At 40.8% G+C, this 19,908-nt stretch overlaps 1 protein-coding gene across 5 annotated transcripts in view; it reads left to right on the top strand.

The window, feature by feature from the left end:
• Positions 1-19,908, top strand: part of LOC117541448 (A disintegrin and metalloproteinase with thrombospondin motifs 16) — a 69,278-nt gene that overhangs the window by 35,946 nt on the left and 13,424 nt on the right. For all 5 annotated transcript variants that reach the window (XM_034208604.1, XM_034208607.1, XM_034208605.1 and 2 more), the window contains 12 exons: positions 115-274; positions 1,911-2,016; positions 2,482-2,619; positions 5,461-5,614; positions 7,832-7,927; positions 10,834-10,982; positions 11,724-11,896; positions 12,009-12,139; positions 12,682-12,805; positions 12,974-13,218; positions 14,202-14,337; positions 15,832-15,958. In XM_034208604.1, the coding sequence (XP_034064495.1) occupies positions 115-274; positions 1,911-2,016; positions 2,482-2,619; positions 5,461-5,614; positions 7,832-7,927; positions 10,834-10,982; positions 11,724-11,896; positions 12,009-12,139; positions 12,682-12,805; positions 12,974-13,218; positions 14,202-14,337; positions 15,832-15,958 (1,739 nt within the window). The remainder of the gene's footprint in view (positions 1-114; positions 275-1,910; positions 2,017-2,481; positions 2,620-5,460; positions 5,615-7,831; positions 7,928-10,833; positions 10,983-11,723; positions 11,897-12,008; positions 12,140-12,681; positions 12,806-12,973; positions 13,219-14,201; positions 14,338-15,831; positions 15,959-19,908) is intronic.

Here is a 19,908-nt window from a genome sequence, read left to right as displayed (position 1 = left end):
TGCCTTCTCTTTGACATGTTTCTCATTTTTAATGAAGAAGACTAACATGCTCTCAGATTCAACCATAATGCAAGTGTCTCTCTTTTTGCTTCCTCTTATCTCCTTATCTCACAGGATGGCTTGGTGATCAACCACCATGCAGACCACACACTGAACAGCTTCTGCCACTGGCAGTCCACCCTGGGAGGCAGGGAGGGCCGACACCACGACCACGCCATCCTCCTCACGGGACTCGACATCTGCTCTTGGAAGAATGAACCCTGTGACACTCTTGGTAGGCTTCATACCTCAACATTTAGAAGTAGATTCTGTAGTTACAAAATGCCTAAAAGGGTATTACTGATTTAAATGCTAAAATGACAAGGGTTGGTTGTGACTATCTTAACAAAGTCACATATATGCTATATGTCCCTATTCTGCTTTTGTTCCTTGGTCTTTTTAGAAGTATGCCATTTGCACTTGCTGTCTGTCCTTCTCTGGGAAGTTGTCCCTGTCCTCTGTCACACAGTGTCACACCTAGTGTCACATAAGCTAAACCAGATGTACAAAAACACTGCAGCTTTCAGATGTTTTAAACTCCACAGTAACAACCACTGTACTGTATACACTGAGGTGAAAACCTATATGTTTTACAGCACAAGACAAGAACATAATATTATTACTGTTATGACCATAAAAAGCAATATCGAAAGGTCAAATCTGATTCACAAACACATTTATATCTGGATAAGGAATATTAACCTTAAAGTCAGTAAATAAGACTAATGCTAATAATGTTTTCACTTAAATAATTTGAAAAAGTACCCTTTAGCTATTAACTGTACAGACCAGACACAGCTACTTTGAACACAAACACACTCATTGAGTGTTAACCATCTAACAAACTAACAACAGCTTGTTTGTAATAATGACAATGCGAACACATTGTTGTCTTCCTCACTGTGAGAAAAAACGTCCATTGTGTGTCCCAGAGAAACACACACAAGCACATACACATAATGTGAAGCACACACCGGCTTCAAACCCCAAACTTGTGTTTTGACTTCAAAGTGTCAAAGTGAGGCTAGCATTAGCTCTAATCATTGCTATGAAAGCCCAGTTCAAAGGTCTGTGTGTCTTTCTGTGTGTGTACATTCAGAAAATAGTTAGTTCTCCCAAAGGTGCAAGGCAAATTGACCATTCCAGCTACCAGTCAGTATAACTCAGTTTATTTGCATTACAGTTACAGCCCCTTCCCTCAATGTTTTTCTCCATAATTCAAAATATCAATGATCGACCTCTTTCCTGACACAAACAAAGTAAATAGCAGTTCTCACAGTCAATCTGCATGCTTGTGTTTAATGGCATTATTCACATTAGCAACGTATGTACATGAGAACATAACTTTAGGGGGTTTACGCTTTCTGGAGAATGACTTTGAGCCATAAAATAACAAAACATAAGGCTAAACTCTCACTGAGACACAGAGACAAAAACATTAAGGGAGGCCCCGTTGGGTATTATCCTTTGTGATACAGAGCCAAGGGTGCCGTGTATGTGCGTGCGTGTGCGTACGTGCGGTCATGTGTCTGTGTGGATACAATCTGGATAAGACACAGAAGGAGATTGCACAGAGAAAGGCATAAAGGGAGCGAAATAGTTAACGGGGGTTTAATAGAGAATGAGTAAGAAGTGAAGACAGATAAAAAATGCTTTAAAGATAATGGAAAGGTAGCAGGGGATCTAGGAATGTTTCCACAGAGACCAATACTTGACCATCTGGAGGGGTTTAAACCCAGTCATCTCTTGTGAGTGAATTTGTGCTTCCCATTTGAGAGAATCTTGTTGGAGTAACACATTTCAGGAGTTAGTCCAGAAAATTACAATTCATCTTGAAATAAGTTTATCTAATTGCGTCTCTGGTTTTGCAGGTTTTGCTCCAATAAGTGGGATGTGCAGCAAGTACCGGAGCTGTACCATTAATGAGGACACGGGCCTGGGCCTAGCATTCACCATTGCACACGAATCTGGACACAAGTAAGAGTTTTCTATCCCTCTCACGAGTGCATGTTTACAAAAAAGTGCTGGTAATTTAAGGCGTAAACCACAATGTCCCTGGTTTGTTTAGTACGACTCCACTTTGTCTCCCTCTCCCAACAACTTAAAAACAAACAAAAGTGAAAAATGAACCAGGCAGAATATCGGATGTTCAACAATTGTTATGGAATGATTTAACCCCACCTGAAGATAATCCTGTGCCATGCATTGCTTACAATTTACATTTCAGTCGAAAATGTTATGTATTTTAAATGTGTTTATCTCTGTGTGTAAAAAAACCCATAGTAATGCAATGTTGTGCTTACACATTGTTGCTACACCTTAACTTGGTTTGGCCAACTGTCTTTTACGGTTTGATTCAATAATATTGAAAATGTTTATGTATTTCATGGAGCATTTTCACTTGTACACACAAATAATTTGCACCTTTTTTCCACTCCCCAGTTTTGGAATGGTCCATGATGGTGAAGGGAACGTTTGTAAGAAGTCCGAAGGCAACATAATGTCTCCAACATTAGCTGGGCACAATGGTATCTTCTCATGGTCTGCGTGCAGCCGCCAGTACCTCAGCCGCTTCCTCAAGTAAGCAGACATTATTCTATTACTGCTATGCTTTTATTGTAGTGCTTGAAGAATATAAAAATATTTCAAGAAGCATTTATTGTTAATCATTACATGTATGGGTATCACTCATAAGATCTCCATCACTTTTATACTGTATGGCACATTAATGTAATGAGTTATCGTCATGCTCATGCAACAAAGACATTAGGCCAAATCATTAAAAGAAAATTATTAAACCAATAGTCCCCCCTAGCAACGAGCCACTTTTCATTTGCATTGTGTTGATATTATTTAACATGTGTTCCTGAAAGATGAACATGTGTTGTAGAAAAAACATGTCTGCAGCGGACATATCAGTTACAAACACTGCTCTTATTCAAAGAGTGGCAAGGGAAAAACTGCACTTATGTTAAAACTATTACAGGACTTGCTTTACTTTTGAAAAGGAAGGACAAGCAGGCTGTATATATGGGAGTCTGGAATATATAGCTGACATGGCAACACAGTGATATGTGGTGCTGCTTTTCTCCTGGAGGTGTTGTTTTACAGACGTCATACTGTATGTTGTATGTGTCTGCGTACATGAGAGTAAACCTGTTTGAGGGACAAAGTCTTGTAAGTGTGTGTTTGTGCAATAAATGCATTTCCATGCATTCAACCTGCTCATCCAAGTGAGGAAAACAAGCTACACAGACATAGCGTCCATGTGTCTGGCCGTGTTACTATGTGTCTGTGCATGTGAGTGTGTGCTTGAAACCAGATAGTTTAGAACCAGTGCCCGCAACTAAATTTACCAGTGTGTTAACTGAACTGTCAGGTCTCCCCTCTCAGAGTGGTGGAGACAGACAGTGTATTTCCTCGCTGAGTTATTAGAGCTGCGGTGACCTCACCCTTGTTAGACCTGTCAGCCTTATATTAAACTCCCATCAACCCCGGAGGCCACGTGGAGGGGATCTCTGCACCACTGACACAACCAGGGGTCGTCTTCCTGTACAATCCCTGAATGATAAAAGAAAAGAAATTACTGAAATGCTGTGCGTTTTCCTAATTGCAATCAACAGAATGTTATGATATTGAAATGTATGTGGCTAAATGTGTCTTGTTGAGTTAACTGAGACTCTCTAATGTCTCTACCTTCATCTGCAATGGAGGAGGAATGAACAGAGTTTACATCACACTCACTTTAAGTCTGCCTCTCCTCAGTCAGCTATGGCAGAGAGGACTGGGCCAATGTTGTATGTATAGTCAGAGTCTTTATCGCTGCCTCTTTGTCATGCTTAAAATGGATGGACAACTCTCATGGCAGGGGAAGCAAAATCCCCTTCAAAGCCACTTGAAGTTGTTTTTGTTTTGTGAGCACCATTGAATCCCATCAGAAAGTCAGTGATGCATAACAGTTAGAAGATTCTCTGGAGGTCCCATTTCTTTTCCCAGGGTCAGTCATGCCACAGAGGACACATTTTGGCCCATTGGTCACATCATGGCCAAATTCTGTAGAGATATCTCTGTGTTTTTGTTCAGCTTTTGTCTTGTCTGTCTCTTGCAAGTTTGAGCTCTTAAGTGGTTAGTTTAGCAAGGCCCAAGACTCGAAACAGGAGGAAACTGCTAGCCTGGCTACGTAAGAAAAGTAGCTAACTCAGTGTTCATCTGTGATCTCTAAAATTCACAGAATAAAAACGTCATATCTTGCTTCTGAACCAAAACAGAGCTGTAAAAAAAACTGTTTGCCATTTTATGTGAGGGCTATGAGTCACATTGCTTGGTCTAAAACGATAGAATAGGATACCTTCAGGGAATAGTTGCTTTTCTTGTTTATATAATTTGTAACTATTTGTTATTATAACCAGCTGATGATTATCATGGCTTAAAGTGCTAAATGTTGTTAACACATTTTGATCCAACCTTTCAGAGTACACACTTTACAAAAAGCTGCTGCTTCTCTGACAGCAATCTGCTCCGAGCTACATGGAGCATGTAGTGTTTGCCTGAATGCATGCTCTCCCATGGACCTTACTTTGGGGCCTGCAGATATGTGCACTGTAAATATAATGTATTTTACAGAGACATTATTAAGTGTATAATGTAGAATATCAGAATGTTGCACTTGTAGAATCGCCATTGTTTTGTATAGACCCATAGGACCCATAAAGAAATTGAATATCACACACACACACACACACACACACACACACACACACACACACACACTTATAATCTGCTAAAGCAATCATGACCACTCACTAGCACTATGAAAGTTTCCAAGATATGTTGCCTTTTCATGCCTTTCCACCATATTGTTGTATTACAGTATATTCCCCCAACTGCAGTGTATAAACTGTAAACCATCTCCGTATAGTAACATGTGATATCACGTAACATTGAAAACCCCTGCTGGTATTAGGATTTGAGCAATATGGGCAGGGGTTTTTTATGTCTGACATGTCATAATTGAGCCTGTGATGCATTAAAACCCTTACTCTCAGGTTTTAAGTTTGGCAACTTTTTTTGTTACCGTGGCAATACTTGTCAGCACTCTCCATAGTGGGAAACAATGGAGCTTGATTGATGCTCCCTGTTGTGAAATGTCTATGTGCACAGCATGGAACCTTAAGTATCAGCTACCTTACATTGAGCTCTTAATCATGTGGGTGAATGTTTGTGTTAGCACAGATGTTGTATATCAGATTAATGATGAAATCCGCTTTATATTTTTCCCATACTTTCCTTTCCAGTCCACACTGACCAAAATTACCCCAACTTTCTTCCGTTTTGTCCTTGTTTCTCTGATTTCTTCTTATCTCTCCTTTTGCTCGCCTACTTTTCCATTACTGCTTATTTCATTCTCCTCTTCTCCTCCAGTTCCGCCCAGGCCTTGTGCTTATCAGATGAACCTAGAGCAATCAAGGAATATCGATACCCTGAGAAGTTGCCTGGCGAGCTCTACGATGCTGATACACAGTGTAAATGGCAATTTGGGGAGAAGGCCAAACTTTGCACCCTCGACTTTAAGAAGGTAAAGTAGATTTTGACTGAAATGTGACATCCAATAACCATTTAAAAACTTCCATGCTGTGTTTGAATTCCCTCTTGGGGGGTTTCTCAGCCCATCCACTGAAATTCAGTGCTTAATTAGTTTAAAACTATGTTATGGCAATTGTTTCTTAGGAAAAAGTAGAGAATGAAATTGAGAGCGGGATGGGGAGAATGATGTAGAGGAATAAAGGGAAGAGGAAGGAAAAGAGCAACTGATTAGGATTACATTCCCTCATGTGAATACACACAGACAGACATGCATGATTATGGTACTCCCTCTCTCTCTCACACACAATATAAACAGTGAGGGTTATAATGCTGCCACTGGAAATACTCACTGGGATGAATGACTAAATATACACTGGAACATTGCCAATGGGAATCGTTCCTTGTTGCTATTCCCTTGGTCTCATTACGGCTGATGTTATTGGTTGATATACGCTGACTGAGTCCAGATAGGGTTTAGATTACTCCAATGTTTGTTGGCACTGTAAAGTCTGGTGTTCTTCAAGTATTGGTGTTCTTGCATCTGAATTTGATATCTTCATGAGCCCAAACATGGTACCCAGCTGAACCTCACCTTGAGATGCACATGACCTTCCAAAAAAGGACCATGGCACACAATAGTTCTGCTGAAAAACTCCACATATCCTGTTTATTTATGAATTGTGTCTATGGATCAGCCAGCAATGTTCCTGTAAAGTGAATTATGGTTTAGTTATATCTCCCCCTTGCAAGTTGGTGAATGGGACAGGACTGGCAAGAAGACAGACAAGTATTTTTGTCTTCTTCTTCTTCTTGCTCCTCGAAAACAATACTTTTGAGGTTTTCTGTTTTATTGATGGTGGAAACATTTTGGGAAAGAAGCTTTCAAAATACCACAGAGATTACTTCCTGGATTTAAACCCATGAGGAGCACACGTTATTCTACTTAGCATTCTCATCTAAACATTGAAACATCCAAGTATAATTTCAAGATACCTGAGAATTGCTCCCTCGTGGTTTTGTTTTCAGTCTATGCTCTATCTTTGGTCTTGCACCTGCAGCAAGGTGCACAGGACCCAGACATCCCCAAGCAACAATCACACTCACCGACTTTCCAGACACTTGTTACACAAGAAAACAACACCACGAGAATTGTCCTCAACGGTGCAATTCATCGTGCAATGAATTCATATTTCCCGAAACATTTTGGCAGGCCTTGTCAAGATACGGTACTCCCTGAGGAGCCGTGTGTGTGTGTGTGTGTGTGTGTGTGTGTGTGTGTGTGTGTGTGTGTGTGTGTGTGTGTGTGTGTGTGTGTGGTGTGTGTGTGTGTGTGTGTGGTGTGTGTGTGTGTGTGTGTGTGTGTGTGTGTGTGTGTGTGTGTGTGTGTGTGGTTTTTCCTGTTTCTCTCTTTAACCCAGTTTCGGTCTCACTACGTCCATCAGCTCTCTCTGTCTTATCCTTCCATCACTCACTTACTCTTTTCCCTGTCCCTTTCTGCCATTTGTACTGCTACAAAAGGCCTGAGCAAGCTAAACATCTGGACAAATAGGCTTTGGGATGAATTCCATGGTGGCTCTAGGCAGCAACAAGCTGAGGCCAAGGTGCTTGTCAACATCTGCACTGAGTTGTCAAAATCTGATATAGTCATTCAGATAGTAATAGACTGGATGTTAGAAAGCAGAAGGCCATGTTTCTCAGTCGATGTGAACAGGGAAACCAGCCGGTCCCTTCAGAATGTTTCATAGAAGCTCAGCCATGACATGTCAAGTTTGTTAAGTCATTTGTGTCCTGTTAATGCACATCATTACCTACCAGTATCTCTGTTTATATCCTGTGCAGGTTTAACTTTTTCTGACCATAAGATTAGCTGTATGTTTGCCAAGGAACATGTATGAAGATACTGACTGCAGCTGTTTTAGTTTCTGCAGAAGTGTAGATGTTCATGCTTTACTATCAGTGATGCAGTGAGACAATAACATGTTGTTATCCTAGCTACGGAAGCATACATATTTTGGGGTTGCTTCACACTTATAGTGTGCCAGAAGATCATTATTCAGACAATATAATTGTTAGCAAGTTTTCCATCATGTTATAATAGCCCTCATATGGCAAAATAACAATGTTATCATTTATTATCTATCTCATTGTTGGCTTTGTAAACAGCAGTAAATTAGAAGTAAAGTGTAACTCCTTGCGTTTGTTGTTCCAGGATATCTGCAAGGCTCTGTGGTGCCACCGTGTTGGGAGGAAGTGTGAGACGAAGTTCATGCCAGCAGCTGAAGGCTCTGCCTGCGGCCCCGATATGGTGACTCAACGTGTGTGTGTGTGTGTGTGTGTGTGTGTGTGTGTGTGTGTGTGTGTGTGGTGTGTGTGTGTGTGTGTGGTGTGTGTGTGTGTGTGTGTGTGTGTGTGTGTGTGTGTGTGTGTGTGTGTGTGTGTGTGTGTGTGTGTGTGTGTGTGTGTGTGTGGTGGAGGAGGGGGGGTTCTGGGAGATTGGCGCACAAGCTTTTTTACTTCAAGAGTGGCACCCTTTGACTGGCAGAAGAACCCATTCATTGCTTTTAGATGTTTTTATCCATTGCTTTGAGAATCTTTGATGGGTCATAGAGACATTTCCAGCAGCTAGAAACCCCTTTCCTTAGGATGTTATGAATCATGTAAATAATGCGTGATATATCCAGGGGGTAGCTTTGCCCTTTAATCATACCATCACTGAGATAACCTTTGTTCTGTTTTAGGCAAAGGAGCCAAATTAAGGTTGCAGTTTATACGCCTGTTTTGTCAAAAGAGGACACCATGTGTTTTTTTCTTGACTGTTGCCATCACACTGCTCCATGGCAACATCTTAACAAATAAATCCACACATGAAAGGAAGCAAAAAAGAGCCACTCATAAACATTTCTTTGCAGTTGTGTTGAATATATGCCCAATAACACAATTCCAAAAAACATTGGAAGTGACAGCTTGCAGATTCCCAGCACAGAATTAACGAACTGGTCTGCAAAAGAACAATGAAATAAGTTAATTTAATGGATTTTCGGCTTCAAGGCATCAGTTGTTCCAGCTTTTTTTCGCCACCCTGCTTAGTATTATCAGCTGTGTGACATTTAGAACACGAGGGATAGAGCTTGTTAAAAAAGTCTCACACACAGACCATCGCATAGATTCCTCCTCAAAGGGATACCATCGACCTCAGGGTGATTTAATTACACTTGACAAAGCGTGACAGTATTTTATAAGGTGATCAGGCAAAATTAATGGAGCTGCTATTATAAAAGCAGCATTTATTGAGGGCTTTAGTATTATGTAGTGCAGATTATACCACTTAGTTTGGCTATTTCGAAACAAAAGGCCTTGAACAGTGAGTGACGCTGCACTTCTTAAACGGCCTCTTTTTACACACCAAGATCTTTGTTCCCATGCAGACTAATACATCAACTTGTGAGCAAAGAGTTTTGTAATGTTTTAGATGTGGGTTCATTTTAGTGCAGTGTCAGTAGAATCTCTTTTTTTGTTATAGTGTACCACACTCTCCTCTCCCTTCATTATTTTACCTCAGGGAGCAGCTGCAATTGGTTTGTTGCTGACGTGGCAAAAATAAGCCATTGGGGCTCAGGCCAGAAAGCAATCTGTGCTCTTTATTTATTCTTTGTTTCTTTCCTTACTTCTTTCAAGATGATTCTCCCCCAAAGGCTCGCTCTTGCTCTTGCCCTCCCTCCCATGACAGCCCATCATCCACATTTGCTTCTCAATATATTGAACTTGATGGTTTAATCCCGCCTTCTCCCACCACGGGACAATTAACCGAACACAAACAATGACAGGCTCACTTAGGAATCCGTGGCACTCAGCCGCAGGGGGAAACTGAGGGGAAATCAGCTGTTCTAGTTCTTAGTCAAGGGCCACAAGATTAGTTGGAGGGGTGTGTGTAAGGGTGTACGCAAACGTCTGTCTCATGGCAAGCATAAGCACAAAGTAAAAACAAGAACAGTGGAATATTTGCCACCCTATCTATACTAATGCATTGCGTTGTGTGTGTACAGTGTGTGTTTGTGTGCTTGCAAAGGTTAGATTACTCATAGGCAAACTGGACTGGGTATATTGTGACTGATGTCATCTTCTCATGTACAAATCCAGTTTATTTTCCTCCAGGGATGAGCTTGTGACATAATGTTGCTTTAAGTAAGTCTAGTTTCAAATTAAATGTAGGGATTTCGAGGTGAGTAATGCTCATTTTTTCTTTTTGAAATGTGATTGGTTAATAGCTCAGTCTTTTTTGCGGCACATGCACTCAATAACTTGATTCAGAAACGTAAAGATGAGCTTCCCGTAGCACCTCGATCAACTTGTGACGTAAACTGTCAAGACAAGCTGGAGGAGCCTGTGCAGAGGGGGGTGCTATCTGAGGAGGTCGTTATGACCCCAATGAAGCTCCTCTCTGCAGGGTAAGATGAAGCAGCTGGTTATTACTGCTGAGCTTCTTATTTTGTTTACGTAGATCTCTCAACACTCCATAGATCAGATTGCCAGGAGAATTTTGCCTCACCAAATAAAAATAAAAATTGAAACACACACAAATCTGCCAGTTCTGGTTCAATTGAGGTCATTTTACCCTAGCCTTAAAGTAGTTATAATTTCAGTACTTTTGCAGATGATTAATCGTCTGTTTTAGAACAACAAGATGTTTTTAGCAGTGAAGAAACATTACAGTGATTTGTGGCAACAATTCTTGAACCGGTTTTATGCTTTCATTTAGTTACTTTTACTGCTCTTATAAAATAAAAAGGAAAGTTGGGAGGAAAAAGCAAATATGAAATACAGTGTCGGTCAACATGACAAGCAACTATGACAGACTTTCCCAGTAGGAGAGTATCCTTGTCAGGTATGAGACCGTTTTTCCACATTTCAGTTGCGTGTTTGGCTTACCTTAGTTAATTCTAGTTGATGACAGCTAAAGGTAGAAGCTGTCCAAACAGCAACACAACTGAAGATTCACTGATGGATTGTGAGCAGGACTGTACCACAACCTTTTATACTGTTAAACCTAAAAGCTACATCTTACAGACCTTGCATTGTTAGACAGAGCGTCATTGTAAAGAAGATAAAAGGCATGGATGGTCTTGTCTTTAAGTTTTTTACACTTCTTTGACACTTTGCTATTTGCACGCCTCCCCTCTCTTTCACTCATGATTCCTCTCTCTGTTTCTCCAGTGGTGTCGTAGGGGCCAGTGTGTTAAACAGGGTGACGAGGGCCCGAGGCCTCAGCATGGCCAGTGGTCAGAGTGGTCGTCCTGGTCTGCCTGCTCACGAAGCTGTGAGAGCGGAGTCACCTATCGAGAGAGGCAGTGCAACAACCCCAGGTACAATGGTCACAAACATACAAACGTAAAGCCCACCTCTAAAGGTGAGCTTTGACTTGTTGTGCAAAACAATTTGAATCACTATGTTCTTCTGTCATTTTCAGGACAAACTGAGTGTCCATATTTTCATACAGAAATAGTCTCTGCAAATTGTGATTGCTTGACTCAAGACCAACAGTATATTAACACATGGGAAGATAACTCACATGGGTCTGCGGCTTCATCACTTATCTGTACACTTAGTCCCCCTACTCATCAGTCACTCAGGATTATTTGCTCTGCCAGTCAGAAAGGGGGCCCTATCCCACATGCTGGGGCCTCCTCTTTATCATGTTATGCCAAGACCCTGACAAGTGGCAGGTTAAATTAGACAGAGAGTGATTCAGGAGAAAGAGAGAGATATGGTGGTGGAGGGAAATGACAGGCATGGGGAGAGAGGGAAAAGGGGGTGGGGGGGAGTTGGTGTTAGGAGATGACAGAGGAAGGATTAAAAAAGCGAAAGATGAAATGCAGAGATATAAAGGGAGGAATCTGAGAACGAGAAAGAGATAAGTGACAATGTGATTAGAGGGCTTATAGAAGGTGTAATTGTCCCATGGAAGGGATTTTGAGGAACCTAGCCTGGGGATATACACCTGTGATTGGAGAAGCCCTCACAAAGGCACAGTCATACATACTGAAGAGCACACACCTAGTCATGCTGGTACACAGAATGGCAACTAATTCAGTCCTTCTCTGCAGACCTTCATATGGAGGGAAGTTCTGTGAGGGCTCCTCCAAGTCATACAAACTCTGCAACACTGAGGATTGTCCCCACAACACCTCCGACTACAGAGCACAGCAGTGCGCAGAATTCAATGGCAAACAGTTCAGAGGATGGTACTACAGCTGGAGGCCGTACACCAGAGTGGATGGTGAGACAAAAATGGCTCAAATAAAGATTTGAAACGGTAAAGAGAAAGTCTGGGAGGGAGTTTTACAAATGATTTGCTTGTTGGCCCCTGTGGTTATTTTCTCTCCTCCCAGATCAAGATGTCTGTAAGCTGTACTGCTTTGCTGAAGGCTATGATTTCTTCTTCGCCCTGGCCAGCAAAGTCAAGGATGGGACACTCTGCTCACAGGACAGATCTAATGTCTGTATTGACGGACTGTGTGAGGTAATATTTTCAAGTAATTACAAATTATTAACTTTATGTTACCCTTCTAAAAATAGTCTTTGCAGGTGCCTCAAGAAACAAAGCAAAGCCAAAGCAGGATATCCCAAGGCAAAATAACAACAGAAAGCCAAACAATAGGGCCCCACTGATAGAGTCTATGGACTGAAGTGGGACAGTAACATTTTAACAAAAATACATAGAACGCAAAAACATAGAAAACAAAAGATGAATGAAAATATTTATTTTTACAACATACCAATAATGTTGGACATAAAACAAAAGTCTATAAAAATGGGTTTCAGGATAGACAGACAGGTTTGACTGAAGATGGATTTCAAAGTGTTGTGGAGTTAGTAATTGTTAGATTATTTTTGAAGATGTTATCATTCATAAAGTCTTTGAAGTTGAGCTATAACATCTAAGTGTAACATCAACGGACATCCTTGCTGTTCATGTTTACGACGTTGACCACATGAGGGATGGTGGTTCAGACAGATTCATTTTTTTTTTGGTGAAATTCAATGATGTTTTTTCTTCTACAGAGAGTGGGCTGTGACCGTGTTTTGGGCTCCACAGCTGTGCCTGATACTTGTGGTGTGTGTCAAGGAGACAACTCCACCTGCAAGATCTTCAAAGGACAGTACACAAAGCAGCATTATACCAACCGTGAGTATGTAGTTGAATTGTTCAGTTCATTGGTTTTCAGGGGAAATATTTGAAAGGCTACTGAATTGTTTGCTTATCCCAACTGTATTTGCATGCCTTTTAACATTTTAAAGCTCATACACAGCTACAAAATGCTTGCACTTATTCATATTTTTGCACTCTTTTCAGAGTATTATGGGGTGGTTACCATACCAGCAGGAGCTCGGAGTATCCGTGTGATGGAGCAGAATACATCCAGCTCCTATCTGGCTGTGAGGGACACTCAGAGACACTACTACCTGAATGGGCACTGGACGGTAGACTGGCCAGGCAGACATCCCATTGCTGGAGCCATTTTTGAATACAAGAGACCCTACAACAGACCCGAGAGCCTCATATCAACCGGACCCACTAATGATACACTAGTCATAGAGGTAAGGCATCCCTGGACACAAAATAACTGTTTTTACTTTGAGGACATGTTATGCTAATTGTTAGGTTCATTTTTGTATTTTGTACTTTCTACTGAGACATGTTTCCATGCTTTAATGTTCAAACATTTCTTTATGTTTCTCATACTGCCTGTGCTGCAGCACTTCTTTTCACCCTCTGTCTGAAACCAGAGCCCAGTCTGCTCTGATTGGTTAGCTGGCCGGCTCTGTTGTGATTGGCCAACCGCTTAGAGATGTCCCGCCCCTTAGCCTATCATGTACAATGTGTTAGAGGGCTTGCCAATAGAAGCATGAGTCTTACATAGTGATGTCATTTTGTTACAGAAGTAAACAAAGGTGTCCAATCTAGGAGTTTCAGGTGGGGGGAGTGTAACGCAGCGTCCACACGGCGGCGTGCGTTGAAGCTTGCCGGCGGGCGTGTCTGAACCTCGACCAACAACCAATCACATGAATCTCCCGCCCCGGACACACAAGCACGGGGTTTGATTGGCTAGAGCTTGTATTGGCATATGATTTGATTGGCTGACGCTTCCGTCGAAGCTTCAAAGTTGAACATTGCTCAACTTTTGAATCGAGCAACACGAGCAAAGCGAAGCGACACTCCCACAATGCAGTTCGGCAAAGCGTGACGTCACCCCATTCAAAGTGAATGGGCAGAAGCGTTGAAGCTTCAATGCACACTGCCGTGTGGACGGGCCGTAAGGGGGAGAAGCCCCCTCTGGAGAGAAATATGGGATTTTAGCCTTTTCAGACCATTTACATGCACGAAAAACGATATAACACACAACAGGAAATGGAAAATCCAAAAAGCATAATAGGGCCTCCTATTATCCAAAACCCTTCCTTTTTCGTCTTTCATTACTTTGTGACTAACTTTCTTAAATTCCCATGATTACTTATGTCTTCATATTTTTGCTACTTTTGCTGTGCTTGATCCTTTTGCCTCCCCATTACTCCTCCTGTAGATCTTGTTGCAGGGCTGGAATCCTGGTGTACGTTGGGAATACACTCTGAAGAAAGCTGATGAGAAAAGGCACCACATCAAACACAATTATACATGGGCCATCATACGCTCCCAATGCTCGGCAACTTGTGCCGGAGGTAAGACTTAAGCTATAATTTAGCTGCATTATCATATTACACTGAAAATCAAGTCGAAATGTGGTTTTCCAAGCTGCAATAATAGGTGTGATCAAATTGTGGAAAGTCTCTTTCATCTTCCTTTTTGCATAAAATTGTTGTCGAAATGTTTTACTTAAGTTGTTTTACATAGATTCAAATATTATATTGCTGGAATACAAAAAGATCAGATCCCCTTTAGATCTTCAATCAGGGCAAGCATCTAAAGCTCAGTCTGACCTCTCTGATCTGTAATAAGGCTTTTAGCTGCAGGTTAAATGGAGAGAGGAGCGTTCCCATCATTACTGAGGGGACATTATAGCTCTTGTGGTGGGACCTTTTCTTGTGCTACTGGTGACCTGCTATTACATTCGTGCACACAGACACACACACACACACACACACACACACACATGACTTCAACCAGTGGCCTTTGTCCCACCTGAGGCTATGCTAACTAGCACACACATACACTCATAGACAAAGACTCACACACCAGCACTTTTGCAAAGTGATTGTATGGCATAGTGAATTGGGGCTGTAAGTCAGTGGTGTGTAAACCTGAAAGTGTGTGCTTGTATGTGCATGGTGTATTTGTGTGTGTGTGCTTTTGCTTGCCTTCATGTGTGTGAACAAAGCCCCCAGTGTAGAGCCCCTATTGATTGACACTACAGGTTAAAGTTCCCCACCCTGGTCTGTTGCAGTCCACCCTAACCACCTCCACCTCTTTGTGTCCTGATTGTAGACCATCATGGAATGGGGGTCGTTTGCTTTATTAAAGAGTGTGACTGAGTAACTGACCCCAATGAGTTAGGATGTGCAGATTGACCATGCCTTAGGCCAAATACCAACCAGGTGATATGTGAGGCTAGGATTCATGTTTCTCACAACGACACTTTCAGATCTAGATGCAGGCCAGAAATCATCAAAACTAAATAAATGTATTTATATATGTATTGTCTTTATTAGCCTGAAAAGTAACTAAAAGAAGAAAGTTAATTAATGTTATGTGTTGTTGTTGTCATAGACACATGTTTTTCTTTGCACATCACACATGCAGAATAAGGTGTGGTGAAAAGAAACATTTTTCTTTAAATGTACTTGATTACTCGTGTGAAAGCAGGTCACATAGTGCAGGTGTATTATGTGCAAACATTTGATAGCATCCTGACAAGTAGCTTGACACACTATGACTTAAACAACAACTTTTGTTCCAAATACCTTGTTTTGTCAAACTAGTTTCCGAGGTCAAATAATACGCCTTCAAGCTCAGTAACACTGTTTTGTTTATACTGCAGTGCCAACAATCTGTCATTCAATTCTCCATAACTATTTCATCCATCACTGTAAATATGATCCTGCAGTTTTGTATTACTGTTATTCTATAAAAGCAGAATAGAATGTAACTTAAAGAGCAAATAAATGTCTTCTGTATTGATGATTTTCATGATGATTTTATGGATATCCTTGTTACAGGCCAGATGAACACCAAGTCAGCATGCTACAAAGACTTACGAGTGCAAGTGAATACATCCTACTGCAATCAAAGATCAAGACCAGCTACTGGACTGATACCCTGCAACACCCAACCATGTCCTGCCAGGTCAGACCCTTTGTATATTTTTATATAATTGTTGTATAGTTGTTTACTAGTCTTAGTGACACAATTTGTTCACATGATTAAAGAATATTTTATTGCAATTTGGTTTTGTTTTCGCCATGATAGTGTCAGGGTTTGGTCTGTGTGTCGATCTGTGCATAACCTTTTTCTCGAATCAAATACGACTATTCAATGACATTTTGTAGATGCATTCGTGGTCCCAAGCGGTTGAATGCTAGTGACTTTGATGTTCTCCTGGTTTTCCCTCCTGTTCCACCATGAGGTTGACATTTGTTATGGTAATATCTCAACTACTACTGAACAGTTTGCAAGGATATCTTCTACAGACATTGAGGTTTCCCTCAAGTAGAATTGTAATCACTTTGGTGACTACCAGACGTTTTGTCCAGTGTCATCATTAGGTCAAAATGAAAACTAAAGTAATTTGACAAAGGCTTTACATAATAACTAAAGACCTCAAACAGAATTGACATTCTCATCAGTCTCAGCTCTGTATAATGCTAATTATCAAGCAGTAGGCATGCTTACTTGTAAACTTAGATCATATTACCAGCTTAAAACCAGCATATTAACATTGTCACTGTGAGCATGTAAACATGCTGAGATTAGCATCTAGCTCAAGGACTGCTCTGCAAATGTATAAAGCCTCACAGAGTTGCTAGCGTGGCTATAGGCTCTTGTTGTTAAGATTTAAGTTCATAATATCACAACTAATTTAAATCAAACCTTAGTAATGTCAATGGCAATTCATGGCCTTTAACATTTTTGAATGATCTCATGAATGTATCTACGCTCTGGTTCTCAATCTGGACATCATTATAAAATGGTATTTGAACGGTGCAGACATTTCCTCACTTTTTCCTGATACATACTTTGGATGGAAAGACGAAATAGTTGGCCAATCTAGACTTCTAGACTTTGGGGTATGTCAATTATTCAATTGGAAGGGCTATTTTGTGTAGGTTATATGACAGCCAAAAATATTGTTGGCTGTTCCCGCTCAACATTCTCTACGTGCATGTTCATGTTTGGAACTTGAGGAGACAGCTTTCGCGGGCTATTGGCCAAATAGGTTGCCTTAGTTATTCAAGCCTACCACACTGCTTTTCTTGTGAATAGTATTTTAATTATTCTCTCTCATTTGTCTGAATAAACTTTTCTCTGTAATGTTGTTGTATCCTTTATCCTGATACAACATATGGAGTTAAGTCATTTGAGTCCTACCTTCTGTCCTTTTCACCTTCCTCCTCCCTCACTCCTCATCACCCCATGTGTTATTGGTCTACAACACCTACACATCTGCTCTGTAATATTTGACATGCGATGTCAAGAGGAGCTGTTTATTGGTTGAGTCAACTCTTCCGAACTTCTCACACTATCTCCTCATAATAAAGTGAATGAAAGATGTCAGGCACCACTGACTTTCTCCACCCTTTCCCAGTCCAGTTAAACACCTGTTCTATGTTGAGGACATTTTCTTCTCATGCATTGAAAATTACTTTTAACTTTTTGGAAAAACATATGTGAGATATGGTGAGGAAGGCACAGTTCAATTGGAAAGTGTCCTTGTGTCTTAATCCAATTCAGCATGATACCTCACCAACTGTCAGCAATAGTTAGCTTCTGTGTTTGTTTAATATGGCAGGCCAAGGACTTGTTAACTTTTTCACATGTAGCATCACTGTGGGGCCCAAGCTCATAACAAAACGCCAGTTTTCTGGCTCTATAAACAACCACCAGAGACATCACTTTTCAATGTGTAGTTTCTGAAACGCTGCTGTTTGCTAAGTGCACTGCCAGCTGAATTGATCGGGTATGTTTGGTTCCTCCAAATCCTTGAGAACCTCAGAAATGTCCTCCCTCAAGGGTAAACCAGAAAACAAGCTGATGATTGATTTGCTGCTGGGAACCAAAGTAGGAAATGTTATCATATGTTGAGGTTCACTTCCAGAGTACAGTGGCCAAGATGCCTTTTTTGATGTTGTAAAATGTCACTGCTATTGCTTAGAGTGGCACCAACACACTTTTTACGATGATGACACCAGACAGAAAGAGAGTGGGAGCGAGACCCACTAATGGTTCTGTGGTTTCAGGGTGGGGCTCTGTAGGATCTTGGCTAAGCTAAGTTGGTTTGGTCACTGTCTATAAACCAAGGCAGAGGATCACAGATCAGTCAACGGGGTCCGATGCTACAGAGATCATAGGGAGTAGTGTGCCCGTTGACAGGCAGGACATATATGAACACACACATAAAGACACACACGGGAGAACTACCCCTCCCTTGTCTGTGCTGCTCTGGTCAGTGTCACGAAGGCCCTGACCAGAAAACAAATCAGTGAGAGAAACTCCTGGGATAGCTTTTTTCTTGCGTTTTTAATGCAAGGGGAGATTTTCTCGATGAAAATGGGAATGCTTTCAAGACACATAATACTATTAAATGCTCTAACTGTGTAAGTTATTTTACCAGAGATGCTAAAGTTTGCAGCAGAAATTTGAATTTTTGAATTTTTAGTTGAAAAGGCTCGACAGGCTAACACCCTGCAAACCTTTAATGTATGAATGTGTTTATTTTACATCAGTCCCTTGCAGAACAACATTAAAACCTCAATTTGTTTGGAAGAGGCAAATGTTCAATTTCACTACATGTTGTATTAAATAATTGCATATTTATGAAGAATTTCAGATATACTTATCTGCAACTATTTGCCAATAAAGAACACAAAGAACAACCTAAACAGATTACGTACTTCATTTTTAGTTCCTGTCAAGACAACCAGTGCACAGATAGTGCAGGAGAATTACAGTATAATAGATGCCTGTCTTCCATTGTATAACAAAAGCATGTATCTTAAGGCTTTTGACAGCTGCTGTTGAGGCGTCAATTCCTCTGTGCCTCTATTCTCAGTATACCCATGTACAGTCTTAGCAATGGGCTGACATATCAGCCAGATTCTTACAAATGAGGTCGACACTGCTGACAAGTTGTGACTTGATTTACGAGCAGAGAATGGTTTATCTGAGACACTGACCTCATCTTGGTCACTGTTGCATGTGGATATCCAGAACAATTCTACTGTTTTATATCCAAATGGGTCTTTTTCCCCTGCATGTTAAGCTGTTTTGTTTTGCTGTGGCAAAGTAAAGCCTTTTAAAATAATTTCAAGACGTCTTATTATTTTTCGATTAAAGGCCATGCCAGATACAGGCACAATAGAGCATTGTTGCATCTTTGCTCCCGGACATCAGTGCCTCTAATGCTATAAACATATTGTATTACAGCATTTGCTAAATTCATCAAATGTAATGTAATGTAATACAGTTATACTACTGGAGAGGAAAAGAGAGCAACAACAAAGCAAACAAACAACATCCAAGATTGAGATTCTTGTGCGCCGGTACAGATCGACAATATATACAGTAGCTACATAAAATAACAAAAATATATATGCACGAGGGTATGTATGATGCTATAGTTGCCATGAGCAGAATGAATGACCATCAGCTGCTGTCTGGTAAACATGCGCGCACACACACACACAAACAGATACAGATACAGGAAGAAGACATGGCAGGGCAAGAGAGGAGAGGAACAGTGGTGGTGTTTGGTTTCCATTAAGCTCATTCACACCTAAACTCTCTCACCCTTTCATCCCGAGGAAAGATTTTTGTAACTACACCCAATGAACATTGCAGTCCAAAGTCTACTACGATAAAATATATTACAGTAACATTGATGAACACATTTTGAAAAGTTGTTTAATTTTCAATCTTTCCACCCCTCTATATTGTCCTTTTCTCTATAAATCTCCCCTCATGCTTATAAAGTAATCTCAAGCTTAATATGTATTCCACTGGTGGTCTCCCGACACCTGCTGAAAAAAAACATAGCATCAAAGAGGGCAACAATATCATGTAATTAGCCCTGAAATCAT

This window comes from Gymnodraco acuticeps, unplaced genomic scaffold (assembly GCF_902827175.1).
Source record: "Gymnodraco acuticeps unplaced genomic scaffold, fGymAcu1.1, whole genome shotgun sequence".
Taxonomy (NCBI): Eukaryota; Metazoa; Chordata; class Actinopteri; order Perciformes; family Bathydraconidae; genus Gymnodraco; species Gymnodraco acuticeps.
The sequence above is the reverse complement of the archived record's forward strand: the minus strand, read 5'-3'. Positions and strand labels throughout refer to the sequence as shown.